The 19321-nt window shown below is 39.9% G+C and overlaps 1 protein-coding gene across 3 annotated transcripts; it reads left to right on the plus strand.

Annotated features, from left to right (window-relative positions):
• Positions 1-1057: 1057 nt before the first annotated feature.
• On the plus strand, positions 1058-19276 carry FH (fumarate hydratase). 3 transcript variants are annotated; one of them, XM_049830401.1, is made up of 10 exons: positions 1063-1221; positions 6571-6705; positions 7485-7595; positions 10763-10939; positions 11909-12091; positions 13078-13243; positions 15091-15294; positions 16549-16676; positions 18329-18482; positions 19055-19276. In XM_049830401.1, the coding sequence occupies exons 1-10, from the start codon at positions 1105-1107 to the stop codon at positions 19195-19197; spliced, it is 1518 nt and encodes a 505-aa protein (XP_049686358.1). In that variant the 5' UTR covers positions 1063-1104; the 3' UTR covers positions 19198-19276. The 3 variants fall into 3 exon arrangements, with proteins under 3 accessions (XP_049686360.1, XP_049686358.1, XP_049686359.1); XM_049830402.1 differs by lacking the exon at positions 1063-1221 and adding an exon at positions 1649-4870; XM_049830403.1 differs by lacking the exons at positions 16549-16676; positions 18329-18482; positions 19055-19276 and adding an exon at positions 15724-16470 and having other exon boundaries at positions 1058-1221.
• The last annotated feature ends 45 nt before the right edge of the window (positions 19277-19321 follow it).

Below are 19321 nucleotides of genomic sequence, written 5' to 3' on the forward strand. Positions count from 1 at the left end.
AAGAAATGCATTGCAATAGTTTTAGACAAGATTGAGATGCTGAGTTTTATGATATGGGGACTTAGTCAGCAATTATGACACTTAAAATTAAGTAACATGAAAGAAAAGCAGATGATGCACTAGTAATTACAACTTTATTATTTCTAAAGCTAAAATTGTCATATTGTTGTTTTATTGAAAGAAACAAGATACTTGTACTCCAGTTACTTCTTCCAAAATATACCATGAACAGAATATATTCTTAATAGCTACTCTCTGCTATCTCTGGAACTGCTGAAGCCATTTTAGTGGTGTGTCCTGTGTGGGTATTTCTTCGACTGTCTTTTCTCTTAGAGGAGCCAAGGGCAGTTTTGCAAAAGACTTACCTAAGTGTTAAAGCTTACCTGGCTCCAGCTTACTGTGCTTTAATGCCAAGATGTAATTTGTAAGGCATCAATAGAGCAGTTTCTAGCAGCGTTTCTGTGAATAACTCCCCATTCTTGGAGGACTGAAGTGTAATTCAATGGAGTGTTTAATTTTTGACCATTATTTTGTTTTCTCAACTGCTGACTGTTGGCTGTTGTTAGAAAAACTGGACTGTTGCTGGCTGTGGTTGGAAAAATTGAATACACCCTATTTCGCTCTGGCAGCAGTGTTTCTGTACCTTGCACCAGGGAGTGGGGACTGGACTCTGAGAAATGAAGCACTACCCTGGGACGGGCTGGAAGGGAAAAGGGGGGAGGAAGTAAGGTTCCATACATCTTTAACAAGATTACAATAAAGCAGAATAACCTAACGCCATTCTCTCCCTCTGGAAGTTGCTGTTCCAAGGCCTTCGCCCGGGGGGGGGGGGGCGGGGCCGGCTTTTCCTCACACCGCCTGGGGGCGGGAAGGGCGCGAGGGGCGGGGTCTGCCCGGCCTCTGCGCATGCGCCGCCGCCTGGTCCCGCCCCCCGGCCGCCGTTCCGGCGGCAGCCGATTGGCGCGGAGTCCCCGCTACAGTGATGGAGGCCCGTACCGCCTTGACGTTCGTCCGGGGTGGGCCCGCTCTCTCTCCCTCTCTCTCCCCTCCCCGCGGCCGCCCTCCCACCCCTCCCCCGGGCGGTAACTCCCCGCAGCCGTCACCATGCACCGCTCACTCCGCGCCTGCCGCCGCCTCGGCTGCTCCGCCGGCTTCCTCGCCCGTCAGCCACCTCCCTGCGCCACCGCCGCTCGCTGGAGCCCGCCGCTGCGCTCCGCCATGGTGAGCACCCCGACGGGGGGGGGGGGGAGAGCGGTGACCTCTAACTGCCACAGCCAGCCGTTGCCGCCGTGACTCCTCCCCCTTGCGCCCGCCGGCGCTCGCGCCCCTCCGTCCGCCACCGGAGGGGAGAGAGGCCGGGGAGCGGGCGCTCGCGCGCTGCCTGAGGGAACGGCGGGCACCGGGGGTTTCAGCCCTAACCCCGCCATCCCCTTGCCGAGCTTCTGCGGCTCTTTCCCTTCTTCCGCTGGGGCCGGGGCCCGTCCCCGCCTGGCGGCGGAGTGCGCGGTGAGGGCCGGGGCCCGGCTGGGTCCCCGCTGAGGCAGCGTTTGGCGCAGCCGGTTTTGGAAGCCCGCAGGAGGTGTTCGCTCCCAGGGACGGGCTGCGCTGCCCGGGGGAGGGAGACTGGCGTCGTGAACACGGCCGTCGGCTGCCTCGGCATGGCCGCGGAGGGAAGGGCTGGCATCCGACCGGGTAGGCGGGAAAGGTGTTGGTGTAGGACCTGCTGTGACAGAGCTGCGGCATCCAGCAGCTTCTCCCACAGAAATTTCAGGCCCCTTTCTTAGAGCCGTTGAGGTACAGACAAGACAAAGCTGTGTCCCCGCAGAAGCGGGGCTCTCCGGAAAATCTTTGGGGCTGCCTGAAAACTAGGGGGCTTTCAGCTGAGAACTGCCTGTGAATTCTAGCGGGCATCCTCAGTTGTTCAAGCGCGGTCAGCTGGCTGTCAGGCTGAAACGTGAGTGGAACTTGTTTATTGCACGTGGCTCAAGGCAGAAACGAAAATGCTGTTTGAATTAGGCACTCTGAACCTCAGTACGGACAGCTGGGGTGTTGCACGGAAGCCTTAGTCGCAGGCGCATCTCTGTAAGTTCGCCCCTTAAAACAGGGAGGTAATTTAGACTCTCAGAAGAATTTCCGCAGAAAGTGGGGTGTCTAGGATTCTATTAATTCATTCGTTTACTAAAATAGTAAATTTCACTAGGACGGTTTCCAATCTGTGAAACTAAGGTGTAGAAAACAGCATTTAAAAGAACAGGCTTCCCAGTGGGTGAATAAACTGCATGGTGAATGAAACGTACCTGTATAAGAAAACTGGTGTCGAAGCAGACTATGTAACTCAAACCGTTGGCCTGTCAGATGGTTCCCTCTTTTATTTTTCTGTTTGGCATCATCCAGGAAAGACATTATAGGTCATGGCCTTCATTTACTTGCTGAAGACCCGGTATTTATGAAAGGCTGCAATCTTACGAGAAACATGCGTTTTGATCTTTGCTGGTCAGAAATATGACCTGTCCTGTAAATAGGCGTTATTAATTGCTTAGGTTTAAATAACAGCCATAGTTAGAGCAAAATGTCCCTCAATGAATTTGGAACTCAAGCAGCTGTTGAATTTTTACAGGAAAACTTTATATGCTTTTATTCCAAGGCAACCACCAAAAAATGTACCAACCAGTATTTAAATAAAACTACCACCACCACCACTTTTTGATGCATGTAGAGATTTTTCAGCAAGAGTTGCTTTGGAACATGTCACGCAGACACAACCAAATGTGCATGTTGTCCTATGGTATGACTATTGCGTTGCCTTAACTTAAGAGCTAAATTGCACAAGATGTTTTAAATGGAGTTGTGGTCATAATGGTCCTTCTTCAGCTGAATGTTGTGAAATATTTGGTTTTGGTTTCTAAAGAGTAAATTTCAGAATTTGTGACTCGATATTACGAAGGAGAAATGATGCTTAAAAATGGAAACGTTCTTCATCTGGTAGAGGAGAGCAGTTGAACACAAATTCCATTTTCTGCTGGCCTTGAAAGATTGCTGTGCTAAAAATGATGATTCTTTGAATTGAAATACTTATATCCAAAAGTTGCTGCATCCTTAAATCAGAATGTAATTTTCCACGGGAAGCATTATTGCAGCAGTACTGCCCTGTGAATCTCTCCAGCGTGTTGTGGTGCAATCAGTTCTAGCTGATTAGTTCCCTGCACCAAGGCAAAAGTACAGTTATATTTGCCTATGTAACCTTTGGACTATGGGCTCTTGGGATTTTGGAGGGCAGAGTGCACTTTGTCAGGCCTCAAAAAAACCCCAAACAAACATATATAGGTTCGTTTTGTAAAGGTGAGGAATAGTAGTTCTGAGCTGAGACTTGCTGTGGCCATGATAGAAACTAAGTGAGCATAGGAGTTTGCCGTAGCCTGTGGCAGAGTTGGCTAGGTCTCCTTTTGGCTTCTGTGGCCTGCTGGTGGGCGAAGTAGAGGGTTCACACAAGTGTGCTGCTCTTGTGTCATTTTACAGCAGGTTGCCTAGGTCAGGGAGTGAGTGCAGAAAGAGCTTTAGGTAGGGGAACTGGGATCTTTGGCTCATAAAGCCACTCAAGAGGGTGAATTCTGTCTAAGGAGTGGGGGAAGCAGGGTTTTTACATAACAATTCAGTGACTTCTGTAGGCTGCTACATTAGTCTGAAGGTAATGTTGAAGTTTAGTTTAGTATGTATGAAAAATATCACTTTGCTTTTTTACCTAATGTCACTTGTTACTCTATTAATCAGCAAATGACATTCAGCTTAGAGCACCTTACACCATTAACTTGATTGGACCTTGTAAATGTGTGTAAAGTGGAATTGGCTAGGAGTGTAATTTTTTTTTTTTAATAGTAGGATTTCATTGTTAAAAGGTACTTGTACGAGAAGGTACTGATCCTATTTATCTTTGTTTCATCATTGTTGACATTGGGATTATGTAAGTTTGAGGAATGAGTTGTGCAACTGCTAGCTTTTTTGTCTAAAAGGTTACAGGTAGTTTAACTTTTTTATATTGTTTGAGTGTGGATACTTTCAGTGATTGAACCACTGATGAGATCAAGAGCTGAGCTTGGAACTGAATTGGTTCTGCTTATCCAGCTCTAGGGAAAGCTTGACATTGTCTGCCTACTCAAGGCATCCAAATACTAAAAGCAGGGATTTCAAAGACCATGCATCAGTGATCCCTACTGTTGGAATATTAATACGTGCACGTGTATAGTAAGACCCACAAGCATCCCTATTTTTTTTGGTAGTAAGATGCCAAAGAAGCGTTAAGTATGTTCTGTTTCTTGTTAGCATGTAAGTGAATGCTAAGTAACTAAAATTGGATAAAGAGGATTAAAGAACATAAGGGTGGCATACTGGTCCACACTAAGCTTTGTATTCTTATGGGGTCAGTGTCTGGAAGACCATCAGCCAAAACACAAGGTGTGGGGAGCAGGACAGCAATGCGAGAGCTAACCCTTACTGTTTGTGGGCTGGGCTGCGGTTTCTTTTGGGTCACACGCACCACCGACTCTGCAACAGTGCCCTAAGCAAGTGGGGCTGGTGTCTCTGGTATGTGACTGCTGGAGTACCTGGCGGCAGAGCATCTCCACCTGGCTGGGAACGCCGCTTAAGACAGCGAAAAGGCTGGAACACCACCACCGCCTGCAGCTTGCCATCCATGGTGATGCGGACGGACCTGGGCAGGCTGCTGCAGAGAGTCAGTGTTGCTGAAGAGGCTGTTCTGCCCAATACCCAGCTGTGCTCCTGTCCAAGAAGACAGACCCACCAAACAGGGAGCAAGTAAAACGGACCAAGAAAAGAGAGGAACGGTCTGCCTTCAGAAGTGGACACCTAGGGAAGAGTAAGAACTGTGCAAACATATATGATGCTTTCCTCTTATTCTGACCCAGGCTCTTCATTTTCACATGAGAGGATTTCCTGAGTCTGTGGTTTGTATGATAACCCAATTTAGATCTTTCTTCTGAGTGCTTATCTTGCTTTCCCTCAACTCTTGTGGGCTTCTTGTATCTGCAGCATCAGCTGGCAAGGAGTTTCATCAGTCTGCCACTTGTGTGAAGAGCTGCTTCCTCTTCCTTGCTTTGAACCTGACTCCTGTTAGCTTTATGTTACGGTTCCTGTTTCTTGGAAGAGACAGTGAGCAGATAATACCCATCACCCTTCTACTGATGCTTTTATTGACCTCAGTTTTCCTTCAGTCCCCAAGTTGTCTCTTCTCTGAACAAGAAAGTCAGTTGTCTTAAGAAATCTGTTCCTTACCTTTCATCAACTTTATTGCCTTTCTTTGAACTGTTCCAATAATATGCTTTTTGGGGGTGAAAGAACCAAATCTGCACAAGGACTTCAGAGTGTAGATGAACCGTGGTGGCACAGCAGTGTTTCTTTTTGTATCCTCTGCTTTTCTTAATAGTTCCTAACGTTTGGTTTTCTTCTTTCACTGCACTGCAACATCGACTTGATGCTCTGATAGAGCTTTCCCAAGGACTCACCCTTGTGGGTCATGGTTAGGTCAGAGCCCAGCATTCTATATGTATACACCCTACCTATGGAGTTGGGATTGTTTTACTCTATCTATGATTAAGAATTACAAAAGACTTCTTCCCCTTCCTGAAGACTCTGCAAGAAGGTAATCTCCTCTTCTGGGGAAGGATGAACACCTTTCTCACAGAAAATTGGGACTTTGCTGACCAAGGCGTGGGGAGAGGAAGAGTAAACTGCTCCTGTTTCCTGTCCACTCCCATAATGTTTGTAGAGCTGCATGTGAATGTGATCACATCATCACAAATGAATGGGTTGTTTCACAAAAAGTAAAAAAAATACTTTTTAGTTGGTGTATGTCAGCTAAAATTAACTTACCTCTGGCCGTGTTAGATAATAATAAATGCTAGGTGTATATGTGATACAGAAATACTGCCTTACAAAAATATTGCACAAAATATACCTAGATGCAGTTTCTTTGTGTTGCACAGCTAGGACAACTGTGTTTCTGGTTTATTAGGCTTAAGAAGGTAATTAATTGTTAGTAACTCAGCACTGGATTAGTCAGTTGCTCCCTTCCAGTATTTTATGTCTCATGTGCAGTGTAGATTTCAAACAGGGATTCTGTTACATGTATGTTGACTGAGCAGATGCTGCCTGAATTATTACTGTGCTAGTTCTTCAGTTTGCTTTTAATAAAACACCAGTTCCATAAATTCTAAGATAAGTTACTAATTCTTCAAAAAGAAGAAACAGAGACTTTCGTCGGGGTGATGCGTTTCGTACAGTGGGCAGCCGAGGTCTTAAGTCTTGCAGTGCTCCCTTTCACCAGTGGGTCTGCTAGGCTACGCAATGTAATTAGTTGTGACTTTCAGGGAGACAAGTGCTCAAACTAGAGAAGTGTCTTAACTTTGAAGATATAATTAGAACAATACCTATGACTAGCTGCATGTCTTTGTTCTGTTTTTTCCCCCCTTCTTGCATGTTTTTTCTTAACTGTATCTGCTTTCAAAAAGGATGTGCTGTTTACCAATGTTTGAAATGCCTTTCTTTCCTTTTCCATAGTCCACTCAAGAGGCTTTTAGGATAGAATATGATACCTTTGGTGAACTGAAGGTCCCAAATGACAAATACTATGGTGCCCAGACTGTAAGGTCTACAATGAACTTCAAGATTGGAGGTGTTTCAGAAAGAATGCCAGTAAGTAATTGAAAGCTCTGTTCGTTTCCTGTCTTTAAGTATGTTTTGGATGTGAGAGTGAATACCTTCTTCTTAGACTTTTGCTGGGAGTATGAGCAACTTTGAATTTAATTAAAGTTAAAAATTCCTTGGCAAGATATTGTTCTGTGTTAGAAATACTTTTTGTTTTATTTAAATAAATTGAATATTGCTTTTGAATAATTATTTTACTGTGTTGCTTCACTTTTTTTAACAACCGGGATGAATAGAAATCTGTCTTTAATTTTTCTGAAGACAAAAGACTGAATGGAATAGTTTGTTTGCTATAGCTTTATGTAGTTTATTATTGAAGATGTTTAGTGTAGCATGAGTTGATACGAAGTTACTTCTTCACATGTAGCTGTGCATAGAGCATTAGTGTGCACCCTCTTTGTCATGCAGTGGCTTTCTATGTGCTGAAACATGTGTCGGTTTGCCTTCAAAAAGGCTGATTTAGAAATGGAAACTGTTCTCCTTTTCCGTTCATTTTAATGCTTATAATCTGTTTCGATACACAAAGCGTACCCGGACTTACAAAGAAAGGACAAGCTGTGTACTGCTTTCTGTACTGCTTGGATAAATGTTTCTGTTAATGGGACCATAGGTCATGTGATCTGATTGCTCTTAGGTTTAGTTGATGGACTACTGCTTGCACTTAAGTTCAGAAGGAGTTTGGTTTAGAACTAGACCTGTGCTATAGGTTCCTAAAATGTCCTTTGGGGAAGAAAAATTACATATTTAAACTTACTCTTGTGTCTCAGGTTCAAGTTATAAGGGCTTTTGGCATCTTGAAGAGAGCAGCTGCTGAAGTAAATCAAGATTATGGTCTCGACCCAAAGATTGCTAATGCTATCGTAAAGGCAGCAAATGAGGTAGGAACAAACTGTTCAAAATACTAGAACTGCCATTGTATTTTTGTTAAGCTTTTCTTTCACCTCTTGCATTTCTCAAGTTGTCAGAGGAAGACATTTATTGTTAGTAAATTTTGGGTTTGTTTTTCAGATTTAGAAATAATTTACTTTATATAATGTTTTACTATTTTAATTCTTACATTTATAGAAATGATAGAAGTTCAAATACATTTTGATACTTAAATTATAACAAGAATGTAATTTTTCTACTCTATTAAGACTACTCATTACTTGCATAGTGTTGACTCTTACCAGGTGAACAGTATAAAAATACCTAGGAGGGGAATGGAATGTCTGTTCATTCAGCTAATGTGAAGTCTGACGTGCCAAGCAAAGCTTTTTCATTTTGGAAGTCTCCAATCTCTTAAGCAATTGCATCTTGGTAATGTGAAGACCATCTGCAGTCTGAAAAGTTCCTCTGTTACTAGTCTATTTCCTCTTCAGACTTAAGCTTACTAGTAAATCTGTGCTCTGAAAGTATCGCTTTTATAGCTAAAGAGGACACGCTGTGACACGCAGGCATCTCTTTCTCAGGATAAACGCCACCAAAGTGCACAGAGTTGTGAATGACCATTATTTGAGGTATGGTAATACCAGGTGTGTTGCTTTGTGTAAATCAATAGATACATTTATCTAGAAGCATTGTTTTACAGAGCTTTCTTCTTCTGACTAGCTTCAAAATATTTCAGTGTTTGTAGAAGGCCTTATCCTCTCTTTACCAGCTGTAGCACCGTAAGTCCCAAGAGCTTTGGAGAACTCCAGAATATGTGCAGTCTCTTCTTGTGGTTTCTAGGGTTCTTCTAGTTACAGGTGGGTCAGAAGTTTTAGTGGCTAAATGCTACTTAGTTTAGGTTCACGGGTTCTGGAAGTTGTTTGGGGCTTTTTTGTTGTGTTTTAAAAACACCCCTGCAGTGCTATCCTTTCCCTTACCTCCAAAATAATTTTCTAATATAACTGAAAAAGAAAGATACAGCAAGGAATCAAGTTACTCTTGGAGGTGGGAACTTTCCCCCTGTATAATATGGGAAATATGCAAGATCCTTTCCTGAAAAGCATGATGTCGTGGTTTAACCCCAGCCAGCAACTAAGCACCACACAGCTGCTTGCTCACTCTCCCTGCCCCCCAGTGGGATGGGGGAGACAATTGGAAGGAGAAAGGTAAAACTCATGGGTTGAGATAAGAACGGTTTAATAAAACAGAAAGGAAGAAACTAATAATGATAATAATAATATTATGACAATAACAATAATAAAATAATTGGAATATACAAAACAAGTGATGCACAGTGCAATTGGTCGCTACTTACCAACCAATGCCTGGTCAGTTCCTGAGCAGCAATCCACCCCCAGGCCAGCTCCCCCCAGTTTATATACTAGGCATGCCATCACATGGTATGGAATACCCCTTTGGCCCCTTTGGGTCAGCTGTCCTGGCTGTGTCCCGTCCCAACTTCTTGTGCCCCTCCAGCCTTCTTGCTGGCTGAGCATGAGAAGTTGAAAAATCCATGACTTAGTCTAAGTATTACTTAACGCACTGATATTTTCAGTTGTTGCTATCAACATTCTTCTCATACTGAGTCCAAGATATAACACTATACTAGCTACTAGGAAGAAAATTAACTCTACCCCAGCCGAAACCAGGACACGTGATTCCAGAAGGACTGATGTATCTTGATAATCTGGAGATAGTTATCTAGCCTCCAAGTTGTGACAACAGATCCTTTGCTTTGCATTCTCGACTTTTCTGAGGCTAATATGCATGGGGGTGATACTTCTGAGCACAGATTTTGATATTATCACAAATACACATTTTGAAAAATCTGTAAATGCATATAAGGTTCGGCAGGCTCAAAAAAATACAGATCAAACAGGACAGTATTTGTACCTGTTGTTCTGTTTTGATTTGAGATGGTAGTTGTCATAGCCTACCTACAGAAGATGTAAGTTGGTATAGCAATTTTTTGCTGATCAGGACTTTGTTCCCATGGGTAATCAGCAAGTCAATACCTGTGAATCTTTTTAAGTCCGTGTGATGCTCTTACTTGTTTATATGTGTAACATACTTAGTCACACTTGAGGTACAGTAAAGACAGTCACAGGTCCCTTATAGGCACCTCTCAATTTAAAGCCATGTAGGTCCAGGGCAGTATTAGGGAAAGCAGGACTTACAGGAAGAAGGTGTTTGATACCAGCAACCATCTGCCCACTCATTTTGTTGATGCAGAATATGATGTCTACAGGTGTAAGAGGTCTGGAACCTCCTGGTATGAAATTTATTTCTGGAGACATTTCAGAGTCCAGTTATACAAATACCGTGTACTGCATGTGCAGGACAGATGGCCTTTGGCAAAAACACCTCCTCTGGGGGACTATTTCCCATAAGGAATGGACTTCTAAATGCCTCTAATTCAAATTGTTATATAGTTGTGATCAGTGTTCATGATGAAACTGTGCTGCTGTTGAACTTGATTTCCTAGGAGAAAGCAGTGCACCCATGCTGATCAGGAGTTTGTAAACAGATAAGCACTGTCTGAAAACTGATGTTTCTGACACCCAAAGGATGGTCATGACCCAAGGAGACATAACACTGAATCAGTACCCTGAAGCACCTTATGTGCTCTGCTTGAGAAACTATTTAAGGTATTTTCCTTCCCCAGGAGATCTTACTGACCTGAACAAATAACTGTGGAAGGGAGAACCAGCACATACTACCTCTAGTCCTACCCAGGAGGATTAGAATCCAAATTGCTTTAAAATTTGGGAAGGGGAGGGATGTTTTTGGACTTATACAATGATCTGCATTGTTGGGGATACAAAAGATAGAACCTAAAAGACCTTTTAAAAATATTTTATTTCTATGACTGTAGAACATGAAATCAAATTTTATATTTCTCTTGTGTTTCAGAATTCAGCATCTTCAAAAAAGCATAGCAAAAGTTTTTTGCCCTGTTAGTATCTAGTATTACATCAAATTCTCAATTATTCTGGTATAAATTCACAATTGTGTGTACATTTACAAATATAATGGAGAACATTATTTGAATTCTAGCTATAAAATTCTCAAGTTTATGCTTTTTAATTGTTTTTGTTCCAGCAGAACAACTTTTCTCTCTCTTTTTCCATTATAGGTAGCTGAAGGAAAATTGAATGATCACTTTCCGTTGGTGGTGTGGCAGACTGGTTCTGGAACTCAGACCAATATGAATGTCAATGAAGTCATCAGCAATAGAGCTATTGAGATAATGGGGGGCAAACTGGGGAGCAAAACCCCAGTACATCCCAACGATCATGTTAACAAAAGCCAGGTCGCTATACTTGCATTATACTTCTTTTAATGGCAAAAGTATTTTTTTTGGAATTGTGAATTTTGAATTGTCTTACACCACTGTTTAGATTTTTTTTTAAAAAGGGGGAGTGGAAGTTTTTGTACAGCTTTGGAAACAATTTTCCAGGTTTTACAGTTTAAATGAACTTCAAAATCTCAGTCAGTGACATTATGAGCTTTTTGGGTTAAAAATTTTGAACTCATTCATGACATGAATTCATACATTATGTAGCAGGCAGAGGTGGCCTGGTGACAACCGCTGCTACAACAGGCAGTCTTAAAGAAGTTAAATAGAGATCCAGTTTCTAAAGGTTGGATACTTATAACTGTTATCTTCATAATACATAGCATAAAGCATGTAGAAAGAATAATAAAGCATCTAAAGTCCTGTAATGGGTAAATGAAATATCCATTTCATTTTTTTCCCCCCAAGGATCATGGTAGACGTTTTTATTGTACTTCGCTCTTAATATTTTCTTTAGATTAGCAGAAGTTTAAGGCACTGACTTGGTTGTATCGCTTCCTGATATTTTGTTCTTACTCAGTATCCTGGGAATGGATTTAAGATTACCAAAGCAACACAGAGGTGTTTTAAAGCCACCTACAATTGCTTTAACATCATCTATCCATTTTGTTACCTGTCTCTTGTAACTACTTTAACAAGCCTTTTTCTTTTTTGGACCCAATGTTGTTGTGAATAGTCTACTCACATAGTTAACTTTCTGTGGGTATAGTTATAAAACGTGGTCTTTATCAATAAGGTGCTGGACTGGAGTTTAGCAGTTTTGATTATTCCTGCTGATTGACTTGTGGAACACTGCTAAATTGCTTTCTCTTAGTTTAGTTTCTTCATGTTTATAAAATAAAGAGAATAAAGCCATATGTGTACATCTTGCAGCACCAATGGTGAGAAAAACTTGTAAATAAATTTCTTGAACTTCCTTCACAGAGTTCAAATGACACTTTCCCAACGGCAATGCATATTGCTGCTGCCCAGGAGGTTAATGAGGTGTTGTTACCTGGCCTAAAGAAGCTACAGAATGCACTTGAAGCAAAATCCAAAGAGTTTTCCCAAATCATAAAAATAGGGCGCACTCATACACAAGATGCTGTTCCACTTACGCTTGGACAGGTAAAAAAAAAAATCATCATGCATTTGTTTGACAAAGTCTTGTAAATATATCTGAGGAAACTGAGGCAAACTTGAGGAACCCTAAATTATGTTGATAGCTTAAGTGAAATAATAGGAAACTGAATCTCAGTCAGGGTATTTTCATCTTTATTGGAGTTTGCTGGACGCTGTAGTCTAATTACTGAATCATAAATTTTCTCAGTTTTTTCTATGTGTGTTTTACTTCTAACAGTAGTAAGATATAGATGATTTTTAAATCATTCCATTACCAAATAACATGATGCAATATTTCTATTACACTGACATTGGAAGGAAGAAGGTAATTAGTCTCTAATCTGTAATCTTACATAAAAGAGCTTTTGCTAACACACAAGGCTACTAAGTATTTGGAATTAAAATCTTTGATATATGATCATGTGTATATATATGTATATGTTTATAGGTGTATATATATATGATAGGAAATCTTTGTTGTCACATTGTAAAGAATGGCTTATATTACATTAATCTGGTAATGAATTAACTTACATGGATTTTTATCAGTTCAGTTTAAAATTTATTGTTTTTTTCCAAGAATGCACAGGTGGGTTTTTTACTAACCAAAATTAAGTGGAAAAAAGCCCAGGATCTGTTTCTCTAATTGTACCTTGGGGACATTAATTTATTCTGAGAGCTGATTTACCATGGATTCAGATGCTGCTGAGTACACAACTGAGATAAAAGACAAGAGAAAGATGCATTGTGAATACATTTTTATGTGTTAGGTTGTTTTATGTGGAGTTGTTCATACTGTGAGAGCAGTCTTCTAATACGTGTAAATTTTCTCTCTTAATGAGAACATGCTAAGACTTAGCATCTGTGCAAAGTTCAGTGGCTTTAGGCTTTTAAAGAAATTAGTCCAAATGTGTTAAAAACCAAAATAATTCTAGATGCTTATTCTTGGTTGTTGTCTTTGTTCCTTTATGTTGTCCTCCTTTCTTTCAAAGGAATTCAGTGGCTATGTGCAACAAATTAAATACGGTGTGGCTAGGATTGAGTCAACCATGCCAAGAGTGTATCAGCTGGCAGCGGGCGGGACTGCAGTTGGTACAGGATTAAACACAAGAATTGGCTTTGCTGAGAAAGTTGCTGCTAAAGTGGCTGAACTGACAGGTGAGGAATAATATTTCAGAGTTACCAGTAAAGCAGTATATGTAACACGCAGTCAAATTCATACTAAATCTTTCAGTTTCTGTACTTCTCATAAGCTTCTCAAATTGTCTTTGTGTTTTAATGTGAAACTTTCTGTTAATGCTGTATTTTATATGCCTTGTACTTAGGGTTTTTCCTGGAATGTATTTTTGTAGTTACACCCGATGCATTGACACTGACTGAAATTGCCACGTTTTTCTTAGCAAGGCTTAGTGGAGGTGGATATAGTTTCAAGCTTCTATTATTAGTCCAGCTTCTGTCTTGACGGCTGCTCCTCTGACTTGCTTAATCTACAGTGACTTGGCACAAAAGAAGAAGAAAAAGACCTCCCAAAGCCAGTACATTTTTTCACATGAAAGTAAAAGTTAGCTGTCTGATTTTTGATGCTGTCTTTTTAGATCTTAAAACTTAATGTACAGAACTACTGAGTTTTTTGACCTGTGAACCAGTTCTTCTGTGTCACAGTATCAGTTTTAAAAATGCCCCCAAGATGGATGCGTGTATCTTTCACTTAAGTTTGCTGTAAAACCTGAAACTGCTTATCAGCAGTATTTTTGTTTTAATGGATCAATTATTCACCATCTCACACAGTCAAGATTTTCTTGTACCCTGACAGGGAAGAAGTAACTTGTCATAAGCAACAGCAGCTGAGAAGCGGTACAGGGCTTGTTTTGGTGCTTGAAGAAGCCATGCGTGGTGTTAGGAAGCTCTCCCATCTTAATGTTTGTTAGGTGTACCATATGGGCAGATTGTACAAGTATGGCAGACTACTGGAAGTTCTACATGTTCTTATAGGGGAATTTTATTGGCAAAGGCAAAATGGAAAGATTGGAATGATATCTGCAACTGAGAAGGCAGCTATGCAATTCAGAATCCCATGCAAATTGGGTGGGATTTCCTGTTTGGCAGCAACTGCGAAACATAGTAGAAATTCTGCTGTTTCTCTAGCAAAGGTGTTATGCTACTTTTCTTAAAACTGGCAGTGTAAGCTCAGACCAGTAGTTTTGTAGGGCAGAAGTCCAGCACACAGTCAGCATCCCTGTGCACATCCTTAGTGATGTCCATTACCACTAATAAAATTCTGCTGAGAATTTTCTTCCAGAGCAAAGCCCAGAAGAAATGTTTTTTTGTGATGGAACCTAGCCTTAAATCTCAGGCATTTAATTAACGTAAACAGAGCTGTTGCCTCCATTGCTCTTGCGCTCTTGCTGTTGGCAGCAGTTGCAGGCATCCTCCTGGGTCTGAATCAGCTTTCACATGTTCTCTCTGGTTTGTTGTGCTCCTCCAGTGCTGATACTTCGATGCATCTTTTTTCTTTAAGTAGCTAATTCCATTGTGATTACTTTTTATTTATCCTGATGTCTGCACTGTGCCACAAAACCCTCTATTTTCATAAGTGAGAGAAAGCATCACAATTGGCAGTCTAAAGAATCTAACTTGATTTAATGGAAGAAATACATAAGTTTGGGCTAACTTGTAAGAGGTTATTGACATTCACAAAATATTGTGGTGCAAAGCAATGTTTAGTATGCAACTTGTTATGAAAGTTTGAAAATTACACCTTTCTTGTGGGTACATGCTCAGATTTCTTATTCTTCCGTATTTTAGTGACTTTTATTGTGTTTTTTGTATTGAATTTAATCTGTTGTAAGAAATATGTTTGTGTGGAAAGGTGTGGAGAAGAGAGATAACCTTACAGCGTTACTAATTTTTCTTACTTTTATTCAGCTAATTATGTGTTTGATTATCTGGTTTATATCTGCAAGGAAGTGCCTCACAGGTTTAATATTTCCCCCACCTCCCTGTAGGTTTGCCTTTTGTCACTGCTCCAAATAAGTTTGAAGCTCTTGCGGCTCATGATGCTCTAGTTGAACTCAGTGGAGCTATGAACACAGTGGCATGTAGTCTGATGAAAATAGCTAATGATATTCGTTTCCTGGGTTCTGGACCACGCTCTGGACTAGGAGAACTCATCCTGCCTGAAAATGAACCAGGAAGCAGCATTATGCCAGGTACAGAGAAAACATACGGAGAAAAATTGCCTGTTTCTTTTGTTTTGAACCACTAACTCTTAACAGGTACTTACCAAACACCACCACAAATGTCAGAAAGTCCATGATTCAACACTCGTGTCAGTTTTTATCTTCTGCCATATTTTACCTAAATTTGTGTTCATAGAAATGCTTGCTTGCACAGCTCTGTGTTGGCAAGTATGTGGGGGAGAGTAGCATCTGTAAACATACGACTTTATTAATACAAGCATACTTCTCAAAACCTTCTTTTAGAATTGCAAGATCTCTGCAATTGTTATGTAAAGGCTTTTCTGAAACAAGCTTTAAATGATTAATCTATGAATTGTAACAATATTGTGATATAAATTGGCTTTTGTCTTTACTTCCTAGCATGAATAGTGTTATGTACTCACATTTTCCCTTCTGCAGTGATCCCATTGTATGGGAGGATAAGAAAGGAAGGAATAATATTAGTAATCATTCCTTGCCTCTCTCCTAAAAAAGTATGTATATGTGAATTTTGCACATCCAAAATTATTCTAAGCATATTCTTCCTGTATGATAAATTATAAAAGAAGCAGGTTGTGAGCATATCTGGCTTTAATAAAAGCAGATAATAAATGTTCTTATTAGGATTATTTCTAGAAATGAAATCGACTATGAAACTTCCTTGTTAGGAGGCCACTAATTTTTGTTCTTTTTTTCCTGACAAAGTAAACATAGTGTACTAATTTTATTACAAAGTAATTCTAACAAATCAGTAGTACTTTTCTTAAGTTGACTGAGATTTGGTAATGATTTACCAGAAATGCCTACTTGCACAAGTAAAGACAGGTTATAATCTCTTGGCTATTAAGAACTGTAGTAATTAACACCTGCTTAGCTCATGCACATTTGATCCAGTTCCCAAAAGCCTTGGTAGATTGCTGAAGCATCCATAGCTGTCTTAAAAATCCTAGCTGAATTAGTAGACTAGTACAGTCAATTTAGTATCATTTATCAAAATTATTTCTTTTCTGTGGAGCACACATACAGATGAGTAAGACGTGTTATCTCCTATAAAACATCTGTTGAATGTGATTTGGTAAATGAGGAAACTACTGTTTTTTGGTTGGTGGGTGGTTTTTTGGGTTTTTTGGTTGGTGGTCCCCCCCCCCGCCCCGCCTTTTTTTTTTCTTTTTTTTTTTTTTTTCTCTTTTTTTCTCCCTTCCTCCTTCTTCTTTGGTAACCTTTTTCTCTCCCTTCCACAACCAGGAAAAGTGAATCCTACCCAGTGTGAAGCTGTAACCATGGTGGCAGCCCAAGTTATGGGAAACCATGTTGCTGTTACTGTAGGAGGTAGCAATGGACACTTTGAACTGAATGTTTTTAAGCCCATGATGGTAAGTTCATAAAGTATTTTAAATAGCTAGGACTTTTGAAATCATTGTTGGTACAATCAGATAACTCATGGGAAAAAAACTTCAGTAAATATTTGGTCAGTATCAGCACCAGAGAAGCTAATAAATTGTGAGAACAAATTCTATTCTTTTGTATTGTCTTTGTTATTTTGACAGGCAGTCTTTTTTATGTGAAACTATCTTATGCAGATTCGCTTTTATCTTAACAATGTATGCTTATCATCAGTCTATGGCAGTAGGGAGAGAGGAACACAAACTGAGGCAAAATTTTTTCCAAAGCCAAAGAGAATTTGGTGTTTTAGCTAGAAATAAGGATTATTTTTTTCCTTAGCAACTATCTGTTACTAATTTCTGTTCCTGCTGAATACCAAAGGATTACATGCTTTTGGCAAGTGAGTCATGTAAAATTGTAAATGATTAGTCTTAAACTTCAATATTTAAAATAATGTCTGCCTTCTACAGTGTGAGCAGGACACATCAAGACATATACTGCTGCTTCTGTGTATTTAATTTTAAAAAGTCAAGTTAATTGAGTGTTACAAATCACCTTGTACTGAAATTTGGATGTTTTGACGCCAAGTCCTAATTCTTGTTTTCTTCTTTGGGCTGTCTACTTTTTTGTTTGTTTTTCTTAAAACCAACCAAGAAGATAAAAATAAACAGAGGAGAAATTGAGGAAAAGAATATAAACAAAAGCATCAAATCAGAAGATTGTGGAGAACTGTGTATAAGATGTTGAAGGAATAGTACAGAGATTGGGGTAGGGGTGATAGTTTAAAAAGAATTAAGGTAGCTTGCAGAAAAGATCCTAATACTAAATAGAAATAAAAGGACAGTTTTTGAGTTTTTGTTGTCTTGTTGTAAGAGGTACAAAGGAAGCAGCATGTCATATGTTATTTTTCTGCACACCCTGTACTGACTGACACAGCTTTTTTGTTACGCTCATTAGAAATGATTGAAAGAAAATTGAAATTTTATAATAAAATCAGTATTTGTCTCTTCCTTACTGTGTCTGCTTAGGGTAATCATTTTTTTCTGCTGATCTGAACATACTTCTTCTAAGCATATAGCACCTGGTTTTGAAGAAGAAAAAAAAATCATATTGAACAGCCAAGAGATGTACCTAGCAGAAGATAAATTTTGATAGAAACAGACACCTCTCTAAAAAAATTTAAAAAAAAAACAAAAAACAACCAAAACCACCCCAACAGTGGCATGTCATGGATTGTCAAAGTAGAGGACTAATGCCAGACATTATTGTACTTTGTATTTTTAGATGTCCTCTCATGATAATTACCTGAGAGGGAAAATGACAGTGAATCAAATGCCTTCATGGATTTTTTACTTGGTTATTTGTGAACTGTTATGACAAAATGATTATACATACTGTGGTCGTCTTTATGCAAGAGTTCTGCTATTCAGTGCTTCTCACAAATTCCTTTAAATAGAAGTGGCTGAGCTTACCCTGCTAAAGGAGGAGGAGGGCGTACGATTTACTGTACTACTTTTCTACGAATAGCCTGTTAAGGAAGTGGATATTGCAAGGGAGGCAATGGTTACGAACAGAAGTGCCAGACTGTACAGCTATTAATGTCAGAATATAATAGTTTGTATTTCTTTCTTTTTTTTGTTAGATTAAAAATGTTTTAAACTCTGCAAGACTTCTTGGAGATGTTTGTGTTTCTTTCACTGACCACTGTGTAGTTGGAATCCAAGCCAATACGGACAGGATCAATAAACTTATGAGTGAATCTCTGATGTTGGTAACAGCACTGAACCCACATATAGGTAGGTTTAAGGCTCAGAAACTTCTCAAAACATTATACTGAAATATTTGCAGTAAAGTTATTTTGTGCACATTATTTGTATTGTCACAATGTTTAGGAGACCAAGTCATGGCTCAGGCTAAAAGTTAATTTATGTTAACATCACCAACTGCTATTACTGTTGAAAAAGATGTGTCCTCCTTGCAGCGGCCATATCAGTGCATTATAAAAATAATTTTGACGAGAGTCAAAAAAAAAAAAGGAGATTGCGAGAATTTGTGTACCTGTCTTCCTGATCTGATCGCTAATAATAATAATGAATAGTGAAAGATTACTATAGGGGATGTTTTTTTCTAAAGAGAAAGTCACGTAAAACTTGGATCTAAACGCATTAAGAGCAGAATAGCAGAATTTACCTTCACTTTAAGTAAGGAGTTGGTGTAAACATTTGGTGTGCATTTACTGCAAGTTAAGCAGTAATGGCAGCATCCAGCAAATTAATTCTCTGAACGCCAAATGTCCCACTTTTTTCTCACCTCTGACAAATCTTCTGAAACTGCAAACGGCTAACTTGCTCGTTTTGTTTTGTTACAGGATACGACAAAGCAGCTAAGATCGCCAAAACCGCGCACAAAGAAGGGACAACGTTGAAAGAAGCCGCTCTAAAGCTGGGATTCCTTACGTCAGACCAGTTTGATCAGTGGGTGAAGCCTAAAGACATGTTAGGTCCTCAGTAACCTCTGTAGGGGGGAACAAAAAAAGAAAAAAAAGAAGCGTTCATAACACGAAAAATAAATAAGTACAATATGCTTTTGTTTCACGTGTTTTCGTGGTTATTACTTTTTGACAGATCGGGTGAAC

Source organism: Accipiter gentilis, chromosome 27 (assembly GCF_929443795.1).
Source record: "Accipiter gentilis chromosome 27, bAccGen1.1, whole genome shotgun sequence".
In the NCBI taxonomy this organism is placed as follows: Eukaryota; Metazoa; Chordata; class Aves; order Accipitriformes; family Accipitridae; genus Astur; species Astur gentilis.

What these genes read in the sequence shown, in the direction of transcription:
- FH (XM_049830401.1), top strand. Translation starts at nt 1,105, where the DNA reads ATGCACCGCTCACTCCGCGCCTGCCGCCGCCTCGGCTGCTCCGCCGGC. An exon ending in AGGAAGCAGCATTATGCCAG is followed by an intron (nt 15,295 to 16,548) that starts GTACAGAGAAAA and finishes TTCCACAACCAG; the next exon opens with GAAAAGTGAATCCTACCCAG. An exon ending in AGCACTGAACCCACATATAG is followed by an intron (nt 18,483 to 19,054) that starts GTAGGTTTAAGG and finishes GTTTTGTTACAG; the next exon opens with GATACGACAAAGCAGCTAAG.